Genomic DNA, 19478 nt, shown 5'->3' with positions numbered 1-19478 from the left:
ACTCATGGAGGTGCCAGGAGAGTGATGAGCCCTGGCAAGACAGGGGAGCTCCACGCGCCTCCCCGCATACCTTGCCCTACACATGTCTTCCATCTGGATGTTCATCTGTGTCCTTTATCATATCCTTTTATTATAAACTGGTAAATGTAAGTAAATGCGTCCTTGAGTTTGAGTTGCTTTAGCTAATTAAATGAATCCAAAGTGGGAGGAGGTCATGGGAACCTCTGTTTTAGAGCCAGTTGGTCAGAAGTACAGTTTACAGCCTGGACTTGAAACTAGCATCTGAAATCCAAGGAGGGGGATCCTTGCAACCTTCAGCGTATAGCCTATTGGTCAGATGAACACGTGTTCACTTAGGCTTGCGACTGGCCCCTGAGATAGAGGGTGATCTTGTGAGACTGAGCCCGTAACCTGTGGAACAGATGCTATTTCTTGGTAGATAGTGTCAGCACTGTGTTGAATTGTAGGAAACCCAGCTGGTGTCCTAAGCATTTCTTGGTGGTGTGGGGGGAAAGCCACCCCCCACGCACATTAGAATTGGTCTCTGATCCATTTTAGCAACCAAAAGAATAATTAAACCACTCCTTTGCAAGGTAAATTCAGATATTCTCTGCTAGAGTTCTCTCTGGACCTAGATGTAAATATTTCAAATAAATACTGAATACATATATGTGTGTGTAGGTGTATATGTATTTCTTTATAATTAATACATATTTGATCAATTATGTATTGATATATATTTGATCAGTTGATAATATAATTGATAATTATAATTAATAATGTTATGTATGTGCATATTTAAACATATTATATGTAATATATAGTTGATAATTGATCAATATAAGTATATGAAATCTCAAAGTACACAGTCAAACATATTACTGGATGTGGACCTTTGGGGGCCTTAATGGTCTAGACAGGTAGCCGTTTTATACTGATCAAGTATATTTTGGCTTCTGACATTTCCCTTGGTAATGGGGAGACATTCTGTGCCTCTTACAACTAGAGATGAAAGCAAAAATACAAAAACTCTCAATACACATGTTCTATTCATACGGACCATAGAGACAAAAGAGCTATTATTTAGTAGTAGTGTTTGATACATAGAGCAGACAAAAGGTATATTTGACATGACATTGGCCCTTTTTTAAAGCACTGATGTCTTTTAGGCAGGTAACATCCCCTTAACTTGTGTGCATTAGGCTAAATTTTTTTTTTTTTTAAGATTTATTGATTAATTGATTGATTGCTATGTTGGGTCTTCGTTTCTGTGCTAGGGCTTTCTCTAGTTGCGGCAAGCAGGGGCCACTCTTCATCGCGGTGCGCGGGCCTCTCACTATCGTGGCCTCTCCTGCTGTGGAGCACAGGCTCCAGACGCGCAGGCTCAGTAGTTGTGGCTCACGGGCCTAGTTGCTCCGCAGCATGTGGGATCTTCCCAGACCAGGGCTCGAACCCGTGTCCCCTGCATTAGCAGGCAGACTCTCAACCACTGCGCCACCAGGGAAGCCCCAGGCTAAATGTTTTTATAATTATTGATACAAATGTAAGCAAATTTGAGTTTCATGACTTTTTTCCCCTCGTCTAAATATCTGAAGTACTTTTCTAGTATGTGTCCTTTAATACTTTTTCAGGGGAGTACAAAACAGGAATAAGTATAAGTATGTATACTGATAAATAAGTATAAATAAGTATAATATATAAATATAAATAAGTATACAGTGAGTATAAATATGTATAATTAAGTTGAACTCTATAGAGCGTAAATTAATTAAAATTATTTTAAAGTAGTTTGGCAAACTGGTAACTATAACAAATGATAATTTAAAAATAAAATGTTATTAACAAACCACAATTTTTAATAATATCAAATTTGTTCATATTTATTTAAAATCATATTTTATATAAAAATGAGAAAATCATTCTTAGGAGGTGTCTTTGCTACTTACCACAAATATTTCAAGGTTTGGTGATCTACCATAAGTATTGTGCTTCAGATATTTTTACCAACAGAAAAAGCTTTAGACTTGAATTTGGAGATTTATTTCTAATTCCAGGGTTATAGGGACACTTGGAGAAATAACAATCTTCCTGGACTTCTTTATCCTTATTTAAAAGCTGAAGGAGTTATATTAAATGAGTTTTAAAGACCCATTTAGCTCTAAAAATGAAAATTATCTGATAAAAAAGTATTTCGGAGTTATGTAGCTCAAGCTAGGAAAAATTGTTCTTAGGAAAATATTGTTTGCATATCTGAATCAATTACTTGCTTGTAAATTTCACTAGTGCAAGATTGTGACATATTTATCTAAGTATGCCAGTGACAAACATGATATTTTATATATATCCAGTGTTCAGTAACTGTGGAATAAATAATTAATGTCATCGCAGGAAAATTAAAACCAGAAAATAATGTTTTTTGTTGTGCCTGTCTAAAAGCCTAATCTTTTCATTTAAAAAGGAAACCTAGGTGAACACACACACACACACACACAAAAATTTTGTTAAGTCTTACAGGATAATGTGAAAAGTTTCAGATGGCAATTGTTAAGTGAAATCTTAAAGGCTGTGACATTATAAGTGGTGCAAACATTCAATTAAAACTATAAAACCCAAAATTATAAGATCATGTGTAATATATTTAAAGTAGCAATGTCTTCTAGCTTGATGAAGATTCTTCTTATATTATTAATGAGCTAGACCTTTAGAACCACTTGGCAAGACAGTTTTATTGCTTGCTAATTAGGCTCCACATTTTAAAGACACACTTTCATATAAAATAGGAAAACTCAACTTTTCAGGTATTTGAAAAACAAAGCTAAGTATTTGCACATTTACTTATCTTTTTATCCTCCCCACTGCAAGTTAGTTTTCTTGCAATTTAGAGATAATGCTGAAAATCAATTTTACCCAAATGGTTTCTTATAAAAAAGCTTTAATTTGGGCCTTTTGTTATGAATGTACATAGTCACTTTTCTTTTTTTTTTTTTTTAAATACTTTAATTTATTTATTTATTTTTGGCTGTGTTGGGTCTTCGTTTCTGTGCGAGGGCTTTCTCTACTTGCGGCAAGTGGGGGCCACTCTTCATCGTGGTGCGCGGGCCTCTCACTATCGCGGCCTCTCTTGTTGCGGAGCACAGGCTCCAGACGCGCAGGCTCAGTAGTTGTGGCTCACGGGCCTAGTTGCTCCGCGGCATGTGGGATCTTCCCAGACCAGGGCTCGAACCCGTGTCCCCTGCATTAGCAGGCAGACTCTCAACCACTGCGCCACCAGGGAAGCCCCATAGTCACTTTTCTTAATACTTCAGTGCTACTGAAATTATGTAATATACTTCCTGTTCTGTTGGAGACTTGAAACAAACATTACATATTTTTACAGGAAAATATGTCCCATGGTTTTAGGACCAATTTTGATTGGATACCTAATACCAATTAGGATTTGGTATTGCTGTCTTTCAGGCCCCATTTCCCATTATCGTGATTTAAAAGGTCTCTTCTCTCAGAGAACAATGGCATCTATTACATCTGGGTCTTCCCTGCTAACTTTAACCTAGTTGACTCATCAGCAGGTATTTCTACATTTTCCTGTCTCGCTGAAGTCACTGACTCTCTGATGGACTTGACAAGAGAACTTGGTATTATTTGGAAACAATCCCATCATGTATGCCAAGCAAACTACTCTTCTCTCAAACCTTCTTAATTTCAATGACTTAAAAAATAGCCTGAAACCTGAATGTGTTCAAAATTTTTTATGGATTTATTTTGATGGTATTTTGTCAAAAATTTTAAAAGGTTTTGTAAAATAAAAGCCTCTAAGTATTTGTTGGAAGATAATTATCCACAGATCTCTCTTGTTTCTATCCGGTTTATGAGCAAGGCACTAACTGCCTTTAATTATTGATTATTTTTTCAAGGATGTTTAGCTAATAGCCCTAGAAATTAGAAGTAGTGTCTCTCCCTCTGGAGCAATGGGTAGGCATGCTTACTGTCTAATGCAATCAAGTTAATGATAATGTCTTCCTCTTACTACTATAAACATTTGGTTTACCTATGCTCCGGATTTCTTTCTTATAGCGCAACCCACTGTGTGTGCAGATACCACCCAGTCTCCCTCGCGTACCCTGGGAGAAATTGGAGCTTGCAAAATTGGTGGAAAAAATCATGTTACTCTTGCTACTGAATAATAAAAGTTACTTCATCTCTGACTCAGGAAACCTGTGTCTTCTCCTAGCATCCACAAAAGTGTGGCAGCATAACCCACAGTTCAGCTGCACTGCCAGATTGATATCAGGGGAATCAAGAGACATCATTCAATTTGATACCCGAAATTATCCATTTGGAGCTGGATCTGTGGTTGAAAGTTTTACTCTCTTTTAGATTGTACGCAACATATTTGTACAAAGTTTCTTCATTATTTCCAACTAAATATGGAAAATGTCTACAATCAAAAATTTTTAAACCTTCTAAGGCAGAACTAGAATCGGTGACGAGCAGGTGAGGCCAGGAGGCACCACTAGATGAGAGAAACACAGAATTAGGAAGTAGGGACTAGTGCAAAACGGACTTCGCCGGCATGACATTTTGCCTATGTTGTCTCCACAGAGAGCTTGGAGTCAAAAGCCCATAGGAAAATGAATTTTCAGAAATAGCTAATACCAACTTAAGAATTTCTTGACTTAACAAATTTTGGTTGTTTTTGTTTGTTTGTTTTTGCTTCTGTAGAATTCAAGTGACATGAAACTATCATTGATTGCAGGCAGATGTGGTCAGCAATTTGATTGGGATCAGCTCATGGATTGCTTTATGGTTCAGAAGTTCTGGAAATGGATGCAGAGGAAATGTCAGATCACAGGTACAAATAAAAAATAAAAGCAACATCTATTAAGGGCAAACAAATAAAATAAATTGAAAAATGTTACCACTGCAATTTGCAGTGCCTATAAAAGTAAACTATTGAATTTGTCTCTAAGATGGAAGCTACCAAAGGCTGATCTTTTATAGGAATGAGCAGGAGACATTTTTTATGGATGTCATTGTGACTTATACTTGCATCCATTTTTACCTGAGAATAATGTTGAGAGAAAGAAATTATGTATGAGACTAGAAACATTTAAATTTCTGGTAGAGGTTTCTATAAAGCAGATTTCATAAAGTATAATGGAACAGGATTTGTTATAATATTCTATAGTAAAAAATCAAATTTCGCTGCCTTTACCTTGGCTAAATAAAGACAGTTGGATTTTCGATCACAGAGAGACATTTTAAAGTCTAATTTGCAAGAGGCTTGAGATAATGAATTGAGAAATGGAAAGAAAACTGTGGGGCTACTGACATTTTTTCTTAGCTCTACCACCCTACCTCCAATGTCTCTACTTAATAAGAAGAGATTTTTAAAAAATGCAATGGGGGACTTCCCTGGTGGTGCAGTGGTTAAGAATCATCCTGCCAATGCAGGGGACATGGGTTCGAGACCTGGTCCCAGAAGACCCCACATGCCACGGAGCAACTAAGCCTGTGCTCCACAACTACTGAGCCTGCGCTCTAGAGCCCACGAGCCACAACTACTGAAGCCCACATGCCACAACTACTGAGTCTGTGCTCTAGAGCCCATGAGCCACAACTACTGAAGCCTGCGCACCTAGAGCCCATGCTCCACAACAAGAGAAGCCACTGCAATGAGAAGCCTGCGCACCGCAACGAAGAGTAGCCCCCACTCACCGCAACTAGAGAAAGCCCCCTTGCAGCAATGTAGACCCAACGCAGCCATAAGTAAATAAATAAGCAAATAAGTAAGTAAGTAAGTAAGTAAATTTTTAAGAAAGAGCTTTAAAATATGCAGTGCAGGAGATTGGCTGTTTCACCTGACTCTTGGTGATAACCTCCTTCCTTTTTTTTGGATCAAGTGTAATTTTTTGTTATGCTTTTACCTCAGCATGCCAAATTTCTAATTTAGTAAATTACATATGTTCTCATCCACAATTTCCTGATTCCAACCCTGTACAAAAAAAAAAAAAAAAAAAAAGGAAAAAAGGAAAAAAAAAAATAAAAGAAGAAGAAAGAAAAAAGCAAAGAAAAATCTGCCAAGATAGAATTAAGAAGGAGAGATGTTGGTCAAATTATGGATTCTGACCACTTCTTCTGGAAGGGAATTCAAAATGATCTGGACCTCATTCATTTCCACCGGTCTTTTGTCGGCAGCACCGGTTCTTGTCATCGCCGTCCGTCCGCTGCTGCCGCCCCCGCAAGGCTTCGCCGTCGCCGGAGCCACTTCCAGCGACTCGCCGCACTCGATTCTCTTCGCTTCGCTCCCCGCCAACCGCAACCATTGACGCCATGTCGGGTTATTCGAGTGACCGAGACCGCGGCCGGGATCGAGGGTTTGGTGCCCCTCGATTTGGAGGAAGTAGGGCAGGGCCCTTATCTGGAAAGAAGTTTGGAAACCCTGGGGAGAAACTGGTTAAAAAGAAGTGGAATCTTGATGAGCTGCCCAAATTTGAGAAGAATTTTTATCAGGAACACCCTGATTTGGCTAGGCGTACAGCACAAGAGGTAGAGACATACAGAAGAAGCAAGGAAATTACAGTCAGAGGTCACAACTGTCCAAAGCCAGTACTGAATTTTTATGAAGCGAACTTCCCTGCAAACGTCATGGATGTGATTGCAAGGCAGAACTTCACTGAACCTACAGCTATTCAAGCTCAGGGATGGCCAGTTGCTCTAAGTGGATTGGATATGGTTGGGGTAGCACAAACTGGATCTGGGAAGACATTGTCTTATTTGCTGCCTGCCATTGTCCACATCAATCATCAGCCATTTCTAGAGAGAGGTGATGGGCCTATTTGCTTGGTGCTGGCACCAACTCGGGAACTGGCCCAACAGGTACAGCAAGTAGCTGCTGAATACTGTAGAGCATGTCGCTTGAAGTCCACTTGTATTTATGGTGGTGCTCCCAAGGGACCACAGATACGTGATTTGGAGAGAGGTGTGGAGATCTGTATTGCAACACCTGGAAGACTGATTGACTTCTTAGAATGTGGGAAAACCAATCTAAGAAGAACCACCTACCTTGTCCTTGATGAAGCAGATAGAATGCTTGATATGGGATTCGGGATTCGAACCCCAAATAAGGAAGATTGTGGATCAGATAAGACCTGATAGGCAAACCCTAATGTGGAGTGCTACTTGGCCAAAAGAAGTAAGACAGCTTGCTGAAGATTTCTTGAAAGGCTATATTCATATAAACATTGGTGCACTAGAACTGAGTGCAAATCACAACATTCTTCAGATTGTGGATGTGTGTCATGACGTAGAAAAGGATGAAAAGCTTATTTGTTTAATGGAAGAGATCATGAGTGAGAAGGAGAATAAAACCATTGTTTTCGTTGAAACCAAAAGAAGATGTGATGAACTCACTAGAAAAATGAGGAGAGATGGGTGGCCTGCCATGGGTATCCATGGTGACAAGAGTCAGCAGGAGCGTGACTGGGTTCTAAATGAATTCAAACATGGAAAGGCTCCTATTCTGATTGCTACAGATGTGGCCTCCAGAGGGCTAGATGTGGAAGATGTGAAATTTGGCATCAATTATGACTACCCTAACTCCTCAGAGGATTATATTCATCGAATTGGAAGAACTGCTCACAGTACCAAAACAGGCACAGCATACACTTTCTTTACACCTAATAACATAAAGCAAGTGAGTGACCTTATCTCTGTGCTTCGTGAAGCTAATCAAGCAATTAATCCCAAATTGCTTCAGTTGGTCGAAGACAGAGGTTCAGGTCGTTCCAGGGGTAGAGGAGGCATGAAGGATGACCGTCGGGACAGATACTCTGCGGGCAAAAGGGGTGGATTTAATACATTTAGAGACAGGGAAAATTATGACCGAGGTTACTCTAGTCTGCTTAAGAGAGATTTTGGGGCAAAAACTCAAAATGGTGTTTACAGTGCTGCAAATTACACCAATGGGAGCTTTGGAAGTAATTTTGTGTCTGCTGGTATACAGACCAGTTTTAGGACTGGTAATCCAACAGGGACTTACCAGAATGGTTATGACAGCACTCAGCAATATGGAAGTAATGTTCCAAATATGCACAATGGTATGAACCAACAGGCATATGCATATCCTGCTACTGCAGCTGCGCCTATGATTGGTTATCCAATGCCAACAGGATATTCTCAATAAGACTTTAGAAGTATATGTAAATGTCTGTTTTTCATAATTGCTCTTTATATCGTGTGTTATCAGACAAGATAGTTATTTAAGAAACATGGGAAATGCAGAAATGACTGCAGTGCAGCAGTAATTATGGTGCACTTTTTCGCTATTTAAGTTGGATATTTCTCTACATTCCTGAAACAAATTTTAGGTTTTTTTTGTACTAGAAAATGCAGGCAGTGTTTTCACAAAAGTAAATGTACAGTGATTTGAAATACAATAAATGAAGGCAATGCATGGCCTTCCAATAAAAAATATTTGAAGACTGAAAAAAAAACAAAAAAAAACAAAAAAAACAAAATGATCTGACTGAATTCCTCATTTCTCATTTGCTGTTTAGTTTGAGTTGTCATTAGTTTGAATATAATGTGTCTTTATGTGATCTTCTACATGTTTTTCCTGCTTGGTGTTAACTGGGTATCTTAAATTTTATATATGTGTATCAAAATTGGAAAATTTTGGCCATTGTTTTTTCAATATATATGTATACTTTTTTTGGTCCATTCTATCTTTTATCTTACTCTTGGGCTCCAATTACTTATATGTTAGACACTTTGATATTATCTATAATGGGTCCCTCAGGCTCATTTTTTCTCTGTTCTCCATATTATATATTTCTATTACTCTATCTTCAGATTCATTTACTCTTACCTCTGCTACCTCTAATCTGCTAAGTCTCTCCAGTGAATATTTTATTTCAAACATTGTATTTTTCATTTCTAGACTTCCCATTTGGTCTTTTTAAAATGATTTTTATTTAACTAAAGATATTTTATATCTTTTGATTCATCACAAACCTTTATTTTTTTTACATCTTTGGGAATGGTTATAGTAGCTCTTTTAAAATCCTGTTAAGTCCAATATATGATTCACTCACACCATTGATTTTTATTTTCTGTATATCATTTTATTGATTTGTCAGCTGTCAACTAATTTTGAATTGCATGTTGGATATTATGATACTTAAGTTACGAGGGCACTGGATTCTGTTATTTTTCTGTGATGAATGCTATTTCATTTGTCTTATCGGGCAATTATTGATAAGACTTAAACTGTAAACTCTGCTTTTCAGATAGCAGCTCTGATCTGAGTTTAGATCTGTTAGCTGGTGGCTTTGAGTTCACTCTGGATGTTTATTATTCTGGGGTCACACATAGATTTAGGTAGATCAAATTTGGTGACCACAGTCTGGCTCTTTCCCTTTGGGGATTACTCTTTCTCAAATGCCCTTGTTTTCCTGGATTTATTCTTCTGGAACCCCGGTCAATTTTCCACCAGTGATCTCATTAGCCCACATGTCTGGGAAAAAAAAAGTTGTGAATGCACAACATGGAACTTCTCTCCTTTATTTATGTACTCCTTACCAGAATTGTCCCTGATCCATTTAACTCTGCTGTGTCATCAGGAAGCTATCTTTTTATAATGACCAGGACTTACAGCTGTTATTTGAAAGAAGGTCTGTCCAGTAGGATCTTAACCATAACCAGAAGTGAAACTTCTAGATATTTTAATATAACCTGTTTTGTTACCAGTATGTTAAAATTATTCTGTACTTTCTATTTTGATTTTCTATTTTACTCAAGATTTTTTAATAATTACATTTACCCCTTTAAGTAATTAAATTAGTCCTTCCTTTATCTTCCTACTTCCTTTTGATAACATCTAGTTTATTGTTCTGTTGTCAGAGAATACTTTATGTACTATTCTACTTTTTGGAGCTTGTCCATGTGTTTGTGATATCAGATCAATTTCTTAAATTTTCACAATAATTGAAAAGAAGTTAATTTTTCTTATTAGTATACATAGGTTGATATATATCATTATTTTGTTTGTCTCTCAAAATCCTTATATTTTGGTTACTCAATCTCTTCTGACAGATGTAACTGAATATTTCATTTTACATAATATTTCTGTAGATTTCTATTATATTTTCTCATTGTTTCTATTTAAATATTCTCATTGATACATCATCCGTTATGTACATTTATGACAGATATCAAATATATTATTATTTTTAATATAACATTTGGAAATTGTCTTAAGTCCACTTTGGGTGCCTGGAAACTGCTAGGTGTCAGTGCTGTTTAAGAAGGGCTACCTGGGCCTGGTCCAGAATCTATGGGGTCCTCTAGTCCTGGTTTCTCCCTTGTGGCTCTTTCTTTCTCTCTTACCTTCTATCCCAGGCATGGGGTCCACCAGATACCCCGAGCAGCTCTTAGCTCTGCATCTATGGCATTATTTTGGTCTTCCCATTTCCAGGACGGCTCCCAGGCAAATGTATCTCTCCCACTAGGCAGGACAATATTTATTTCCTGGGGCATATGAGTCTAGGCCACCAGAATGGTTCTGGCTTCTAGATTTGGGGTGACTCAAATTATGCATGTAGACAAGGGTCCCAAGAAAGATGTTTGCCAGGTGCCCCAGGCACCATAGGGGGCATCCAGCTCTTAAGCCCCTTGATTAACTGTCAATTGTATTGCCTTGAACGTGAAGAGCATAAAAAATAGAAGGAAAAGAGACAGGCAATCTTTGACAATAAAGCTTGCTATAGAAAACTACTTTTGTTCTTATGGATTTAGCAATAAATTAAGTTCTTATGCTCTTAAGCTGAACAAGAAATTTGGCATTTTTTTTTTCCGGCAGGTAGTGGAATGATGATTCATCTATAGCAAGTCATCAGGCCAAAGCTCGTGTCCTCCTAAATGGAAATCAATTCTGATAACAAAGTCATGTCAGTTTATCCAGAAAGATCCCCTTAGAGGGTATCAATCACAACATCTCATCTTTATAGAAAAGTTTAATATTTCTTTGAGTTTATATTCATCATATATAACCTTGTTTATGCGATTTTCCCCAACAGAGGTTTCCAAATGGATAAATTGTGAAGGATGAAACACATTATCAGAATGCACTGTACTTTTTCCCTGTGATAAATAAGTATATATATATATATATATATCCCTTAAGAGGTGATATACTCAAATCTTGGGGAATCAAAAGGAATTTCTGGATGCATTTATCATAAATATCTGAGATTTCAAAAATTATCACAGTCACAAAAAGGGAAAATCCAGGATATCTAAAGCAGCTCTGCAGGAAGGATCAGGCAAGATTCACTGCTCAGGAGAGGCAGGAATGGGTCTTGGTAGAAAGCGTTTCCTGATGGTTTTGCCAAAAGTCGAAGCTCGTTTTGCTCTTCAGGATCTTGGATCATGCCCACTGCTCTTAACTGAAAACAAAGCACAGAACTCTTCAAGTCTTCTTGTTTGGTGGGATATTCTTTTTTTCTTTTTTAATCTTTTTAAAAAAATTTTTGTTGGAGTATAGTTGATTTACAATGTTGTGTTAGTTTCAGGTGTACAGCAGAGTGAATCAGTTATACATATATCCACTTTTTTTTTTAGATTCTTTTCCCTCATAGGCCATTACAAAGTATTGAGTAGAGTCCCCTGTGCTGTACAGTAAGTCGTTATTAGTTATCTATTTTATACATAGTAGTTGTATATGTCAATCCCAACTGGTGGGATATTCTTAAATTCATCTGAACCAAATTGGAATCTCAGAAAGAGAGAAAGCAATAACCAGAAAAACATTACTGAAAGCATAATTTCATTTTTGTGTGGAAACTGCAAAAATCACCAGCATGCTTTTGCCAGCAATGCCTGTCATAATTTTCCTTAATGTACTTAACTATCATGAAAGAATATGTAAATGACAGTTCTCATTTTACATTTTAGTTTCTACCTTAGACCATCATGTCGATTGCCATAATCCCCAAATAGCTGCTTCATAAGATAAATTAAAAATTTTAAAGATGAGTCTTCTGTGCCAAAAGTTTAATCATCTTCCAATCCCCCCGTCTAAGTCATGAACAGTTAACCCTCTGACCGTATAAAAGCAAGGTTCTCCATACCCCTCTCTCCCTTCACCCTCTGTCTGTTGACATTGTCTGATAACCTCTTTTGTGCTAGGGATTAACCACATAGCCCAATGGGGCTCCAGTGGTAGAAAAAGGAATACTTTTATCCTCATTGACTCCTTTATCTTCCCTCAGGGGGACATTCAGTTGCCGAGGTCTCTACTTTTCCTTTGTTTTCATCCCTCATAATTTAGCTAGTTCTCCCTCAGGCAATCATCTTCTCACACAGCAGCATCCTCTTAGACCCGTTCCTCATTTCCATCCCCCTCAAACTTCACTCAGGAGAATAAGCACAGAGTTTCTGATGCCCCGCTGTCTGTCCAGAATCTGCTGAGCCTGCTCTGGAGACAGAGAGCCCCCTGGAGGCCATAGGTGCCCTCTAGGCCAGTACTGTCCAGAAGAACATTCTGTGATGGAGGATGTGTTCTTTAATATGTATGTGGCTATTGAGCATTTCAAGTAGGTTCATGTGACAGAATAAATGAATTTTAAATTTTATTCCATTTTTAATTTAAGAAATAACTAAAGGAAAATTTAATTTTTTTGAAATTTAATTTTTATTAAACTTTAATTTTAATTAAAGTTAAAATTTAAATTAAATTAAATAGCCACATGTGGCCTCCCTGCTATCGTACTGGACAATGTGGCTTAGACTGTGGTCTAAGTCCTGAGGGGCAGAAGGAGCTTGTTGTCAGGACTACTTCACGGTCTCATTCTTTACACTGATGATCCCAGGACTGTAGGAAAGTTAGGGCATCTCCCAGGACAATGCCTTTCCTTTGCTCCTCTGAATCTCATCCACCAAATATTAGCACACCCGCCACTCAATTGCAAAACTGAGTCAATTCTCTTTGGAGATGTATGCTTCTTTATGTAAATCTTTATCTCTTCTAAACTATTTTAGTCAACTTAGTATTAAGGAAACTTTCAGACACTTTGATCTTCAGTTTATCTTAATAGCTTTTTCTTCCCCCTATTGAAATGTCTATTTGTCACAGCTACCTTCCCCTCTGTTGAAGGGTTTTCTAATTCTCTTGACTTTTTTGTGTGTTTTCTGAGGTCTAGATACAACTGGAAATAACATCAGCAGCATTTGGGAGACCAGGCAGCCACAGATGTGGACATGTGACCTTGCCAGCTAGTATATGCTCTTCTCTCGTGTTTCCAACTTAAGCTACCCACAGCTGAAGGTGAGACCATTCCTAAAGGGTAAGGTTACTGCTTTTTATTGACATTAAAAAAATCCAAGTATGCATCTTTTATTCTTAAAGGTAACCAGATATACTGGCAGATGTATATCTGTAGTTCAGACTACAATTAGTCTACATTCTTCTCAAACACGCATTAATCAGTTGCCAAAAATGATAATATATTAAGCCGTAGGACAAGTTGCAACATATTTCAGTAAATCAAATATTATACCGACCACGTTATCTCAGTACAGTGTTATTAAGTTAGAGATCAACAAGGCAAAGATAACAAAAGAGTCCATATGTTTGGAAATTTATAAATAGGCATCTCAATAACAGATCAAAGAAGAAATCATACTGGGAATTTTTTTTTTTTTGCTAGCTCCAAATCTATTTTAGTTTCTGTCACATTTCCTCAAGTCTAAGGGCTTGCTTTTAAGCTTGGGAGGGCATTTCTAGCATGGCCTCAGTGTTGCAAGCACAGCATACATTTAAATATCCTCATGATGATTTCTAGAGCTTTCTTCCTGGGCAGCTGCCTAGATGCTTCAGCCACCGGAACAGCCGCTGACCTCTCTTTCCTCAGTTCAGGACGGCAGCTCCCTCTGCTTGGGCTCCTGTCCTGTGCTCCCACTGGAAAATGCCTCCAGGCAGAAAGCTATTCCTGGCTCAGCCGATTTCTTTCTCTTCTTTTAGGGAACACAATCCTGTCTTACCTGTGGTAAAGTGTCTGAAAATAGTTGGTTTATCTATTTGTATTATTATGTCATAGATTTATTTTTATATAAAAATTATGTATTTTATCCTGTTTTCTAGCAGTTTGTGTATCCAGTTATATCGCTGCTGAGGCCTTTCCACCTCTGCATGCTGCTCATGGTCTAGGGCACCTTTCCTCTCACTCCCATCTTGTCCTCCTGTCTTCTTCTCTCCTCCCATCCTGGGCAAGCTAACTAGCCTCCTCAATGTGCTCAGTCTTTTACAAAAGAGGGAAAGAGCACCAACTTATTTCAAACTGTCCCTGCTATCTGTCCAAAAAATTGCTGAGTAAAGGTCTTTCAAAATTGCCTCTGCGTGTGTGTGTGTGTGTGTGTGCGCACATGTGTCTATTGGCAGAGGGCCATATAAAGGGAGAAAAATCTAAATTGAGATTTTAATAAAGTATTCTGGCTAAAAACTCTGTAATTACTGCATTAGTAATTTAATCTCTCTCAGCACAGAACATTGTTGACTATTATGCGCCTGTCATAATTAATTTTATGTGTCAAGTTGACTGTGCCAGAAGATGCCCAGGTATTTGTTTAAATATTATTCTGGGTGTGTCTGTGAGGGACTTTTCTGAATTAGATTAACATTTGAATCAGTAGACAATAAAGCAAATTGCCCTCCTCAATGTTGGGCACCACAAACAATTCATTGAAGGCCTTGATAGAACAGAAAGGCTGAGTCAGGGCAAATTTACTCTCTCTCTGCTTGACTGTCTTCCTGCGGGGACATCAGGCATCTCCTGCCTTTGCACTCGGACTTGGAACCATACAATCAGCTCTCCGGGGTCTCCAGCGTGTTAACTGCAGGTCTTGGGACTCTCAGCCTCCATAATCATGTGAGCTAGTTCCTTATAAGATATCTCTTTAAATATAAATATATAAAACTTCCTATTCCTATAGGTTCTGTTTCTCTGGAGAATTCAGACTGATAGTGTGTCTTATTAAGTGATTTCAATTCCATAAAGTCTTTTTGTTGAATTTACTGTATTCTTAATACTTTGCACAATCTTTTGGGGACTGCTCTGATTCCTTTACTTCACAGTAGAACAGCTGTTGGGAATTTGGGGGAAAGGAGAAGAAGGCAGTTATAAAAGTAGGAGAGCAAGGCTTACACACTGTCATGCAGATGAGGACCAAGTTCTATCAGAATTGGGAATAGGACATATCACTTTTTCCACCAGTATATCCATCACTTCAGATGAAGAATACATTTCACCAATATCCAAAATCATAGTCAATGGAGAGAAAAGGCACATGGCTGGAATTCAAGCTTCATTCTAGCTACTCAAGAATTTTTGATAAATCACATTTTCCTTACATGTGAGGTTTTAATACATTCTGTAAATGCACGAGATAACATTTTGTGATCTTCATTCATAAATGTGTTAGCTTTCTGAGACATCTCTTTAATTTCCTGAGATGTTACCTGTCTTACCTCTGTTTATTGAAATCATCTGAGGCTGATCTTAAGTTGCACTTCCTCTTTGTAGCCAACTTGACTTTGAACTTCTATTTCCATTATAATGGTTGCTTTCCCGAGAATCAATTTTCCCTATAGGCATTTCATATGAGTATTTCTGTCGGTATATCGAGAGAATGTGAGACTGGAATGCAGTAGGGAGAAAAGAAAGGAAATTAGGAAAGAGAATACTTCTTGATATATAGGAGGATTGGGGGAAGAACACACTGGGCTTGTATTATGGGTTGAATGGTGTCCCCCAAAGTTCATTTGCTGAAGTCCTAACCCCTAGCACTCCAGAATGTGACCTTATTTGGAAATAGGGTCATTGCAGATGTCATTAGTAAAGATGAGGTCAGACTGGAGTGGGGTGGATCCTCAATCCAATATGACTAGGGGGAAATTTGGACACAGATATGCACACAGAGAGAACACCGTGTGAACATGAAGGCAGAAATCAGGATGAGGCATCTAAAAGCCAAGGAACATCAAAGATTGACAGCAAACCATCAGAAGCTAGGAGAGAGGCATTCTCCCTCACAGACCTCTGAAGGAACCCACTCTACTGACACCTTGATCTCAGACTTCTAGTCTCTGAAATTGTGAAACAATGCATTTCTGTTGTTTATGCCACCAGTTTTTGGTACTTTGTTAGGACAGCCTCAGGAGACCAGTATAATTAGAATTCAGAAAACCTTGATTTTTGTCTCAGCATTTCTACTAATTCTGTGATTTGGATAATGTGGATCATTGTCTCTGTGTTTTTTTATAGTTTCCTCAGTGAAAAAATGAAGGAATGTGTTGAATCAACATTTCTGTATTTTTTTAATATAGATACCTCTTTACACTCTTAAAAAGTATTGAAAACCCGCAAAGGTTTTTATGTGGTTTTACATATATCTATATTTGCTATATTAAAAATTAAACTAGGAAATTTTAAAAAATATTTATTTATGAATTTATTTTAAAATAAGAAGCTCTACATTTAGTACAAGTTAAAATGAATAATATATTTACACTATATTTTTATGAGAACTATATTTTCCTAAACAAATAAACTTAGAAGAGTGATATTGTTTTACATTTTTGCAAATCTCTACAATGTCTACCTTATAATACAGTTGGGTTCTTATATCTGCTTCAGCATTCAATCATTTGCAATATGTTGTTTTCATTTAATTATACAGAGAAAATCCAGACTCACCCACACTTATAGTTGGAAAAGTGAGGAGTATTTTAATGGCTTTTTTGAAAAGGTGTGAATATTCTTGGATTTTACACCAAAACTCATCTTCTTTTTTTTTCTTAAAGGAAAGGTGTGCTATGGAATCTGATATCTTATCAATGAAATTTTTGTTCTCTGTTACATTAAAATCCCCTGAGTTATTTTATATGTTGAATGGCTCTCCTACCCGTGTGAGATTTTGTGTCAAAATGTTTTGGTCATTTGGAAAATATTGGCTCACTAAGTTATGCAGATGTTCTACAAGCTGACACTTTTCACTATATAATATCAAAAACATCACACTTGTAAGTAGGATTTTAAGCTAATGGTATCCCAGAATACCAAAGGTTTCTAAATCATTCTGAAGAACAGTCGGCTTCCAGCAGCAGTGACATTCAAGGATGGAAAGAGAGGGGCATGATTCCTTTGTGGAGAAAAGTTTGAAAACTGGAGGCAGGATCACTACTAACATTTTGGGGCCCAGCAGGTAAGAGTACAGAGGCCGAGGCTTCTGATGTTTAAATATTTTAAAAATCATCAATCATGTTAGCAAACTGTATAGTTCTGTTCTCATAAGTTGATAAATATACCTTCCCTATGAATTTATAAAAATATTTGTGAAAATCCATGGTTTGAATATAATTGAAAATCAGGAAATTATAAAAAATTACTGAGTCTATTTACCCTTGCCTATGTCTAAAGTTTCTACAGAAAGGTGATTTAGGATGAGTAGTAAAATAAAAGTATACATATCATTAATTATTATACACTTATTTCCTGAAGTGTTTTTCCTTGACTATATTTCAGCAAAATGTGAAGAAACTGATCTGCTAAGATAGTAGCAACTGGAATTCTCAATAAGATTTCTAAAACAATTTTTAGGTTTGGAAATAAACCATTATTTTACATAGTTCAAAACATTGCAACAGGGTCAAACATGACATATCATCCTAACCAAAGAAATTACTACAAATTATTTTAATTTTATTGCATAAATTTCTATTACCTATGTTGTGATTTTTACTATTTTTAAAGCAATATATAGATCCATAAAGCATTCTTCAAGTTTTTATTCTTTAAAAAATTACAATGCTGAGATAATAAAAATAAAACAAAAATAGCATTTTGTAGCTTCACTTGTTCAAATCTTTTTTTTAAATTTAAATCTTTTTTAAAAATTGAAACTATATTTGTCTATATAGCTGGAAAATAATCTTTATCGATTCCAAGTAATTTGCACATAAGTCTTTTACTTTATAGTTGTGAAAATTACTTTGTTTTATTTTTCTAATTTATTTAAATTTGATTGGGATGGCACTTTTGTTGCATAGTTATGTAGTCTCTTTCCAGTTAGGAAATTTTTGTGTCAAAAACTTTTAACTGGTATTTTAAAAATCATATTAAAAGTTAGAGTAAAACTTGAATCTGCTTGGCTTTTTTTGGTATGTTTTATAAACATATTAACAGCAAGAAATATTTTATAAAAATAACTCTGGATAACACACATTCAATCATTTCATTTTTTGCCAAACCCCACAACTTTTCTTTTTTTGGGCATCTTCTATTATTTCGTAAAACTATTCTAATATATCTCACACCTTGTCTAAAATCTAATTGGTTTAATAGCACTTAATTGAGAATGATTATAAGGTCAATTTGACATGTGTTTTGTCAAGATGTTCTTATTTTTCTAAATTGTATTGGCTATTCTTGAACCTTTTAATTAAAATAAATTTTTGAATCAGAATGTAAATTTCCAACAACAAAATAAAAAGCCTTTAGGAGTATTGATTTTGACTGTGTTAAATCTACAGAAGAACTTGGGAAGAATGAATATCTTTATAATCTATGAATAAAGTATATTTATCCATTAATCTAGGTCTTCTTTACTTTATCTTAGTAACTTTATGTAGTTTTTTCTGTAAAGGTAATTCTCATCTTTTGTTCGATTTATTTCAAGGTATTTGACTTTTTGGATTCAACTGCAAATGGTATAATTTTAGTATTTATTTTTCTATTTATTTGTAGCTGGTAAATAAGAGTTTGATTTATTTTTGCATACGGAACTAATATCCAAGCATCCTTCCTAATCTCACCCCTTAATTCAGAGAGTTTGAATGGAAGTCATGGTAGCAGACATCCTTAATGGTCTTACTGATCACAGTGGAATGGTTTCAAAATTTCAATAGGTATGTTTTCCATAGTTTTTTTGGAAGATACTTACTGTCAGATTAGGGCTGTGCTCTTGTATTTTTAGTTTAGTAAAAGATTTTAAAAGATTATTAGTGAATGTTGAATTTGTCACATGTTTTCTATAAGCATATTGACATTATCATAAGATATTGATATTTTATTTTTTTAATGGCATAAATCACAGTGATTTTTGAATATTACCAGAAGTTTTCAGCCCTGGCCAAGGAAAGAAACAAAAAACAAAAACAAACCAAAACCAAACTCGGTCATTATATATGATCATTTTTATATTTAACTATATTCCATTTGCTAGTGTTTTATTTAGAGAATTTTGAGTCCGTATTAAGAAGAGTTTGGTATGTGTTTTCCCTTTCTTGTAGTGTCTTTGTCAGACTTTGGCATCTAGGTAATACTGGCTTCATAACATGAGGTGGACGGTATTTTCTCTTTTTACACAGTGCAGGAGATCTTGTGTTACATTGTGTTTTTTCTGTCTTAAATATTTGGGAGAAT

At 36.4% G+C, this 19478-nt stretch overlaps 1 protein-coding gene, 1 long non-coding RNA gene and 1 pseudogene across 9 annotated transcripts in view; 2 read left to right on the top strand and 1 right to left on the bottom strand.

The window, feature by feature from the left end:
• LOC309610582 overlaps window positions 1–19478 on the bottom strand; it is a 174682-nt gene that overhangs the window by 51412 nt on the left and 103792 nt on the right. The gene's annotated exons all lie outside the window — the stretch shown is intronic.
• The window catches only part of LOC309610552 (uncharacterized protein), a 386618-nt gene that overhangs the window by 321081 nt on the left and 46059 nt on the right, over window positions 1–19478 (top strand). Inside the window, exons 5-6 of the mRNA XM_082353612.1 lie at window positions 4754–4849; window positions 13200–13324. Of these exons, the coding sequence (XP_082209738.1) occupies window positions 4754–4849; window positions 13200–13307 (204 nt within the window). The 3' untranslated portion in view covers window positions 13308–13324. The remainder of the gene's footprint in view (window positions 1–4753; window positions 4850–13199; window positions 13325–19478) is intronic.
• On the top strand, window positions 5948–8259 carry LOC309610523 (putative ATP-dependent RNA helicase DDX5 pseudogene; annotated as a pseudogene). Its single transcript has one exon. The product of its transcript is annotated as a putative ATP-dependent RNA helicase DDX5 pseudogene (transcript).

Source organism: Balaenoptera borealis, assembly GCF_965194805.1.
Source record: "Balaenoptera borealis genome assembly, chromosome: 14".
NCBI lineage: Eukaryota > Metazoa > Chordata > Mammalia > Artiodactyla > Balaenopteridae > Balaenoptera > Balaenoptera borealis.
This window is presented reverse-complemented; position numbering and strand designations above follow the sequence as displayed.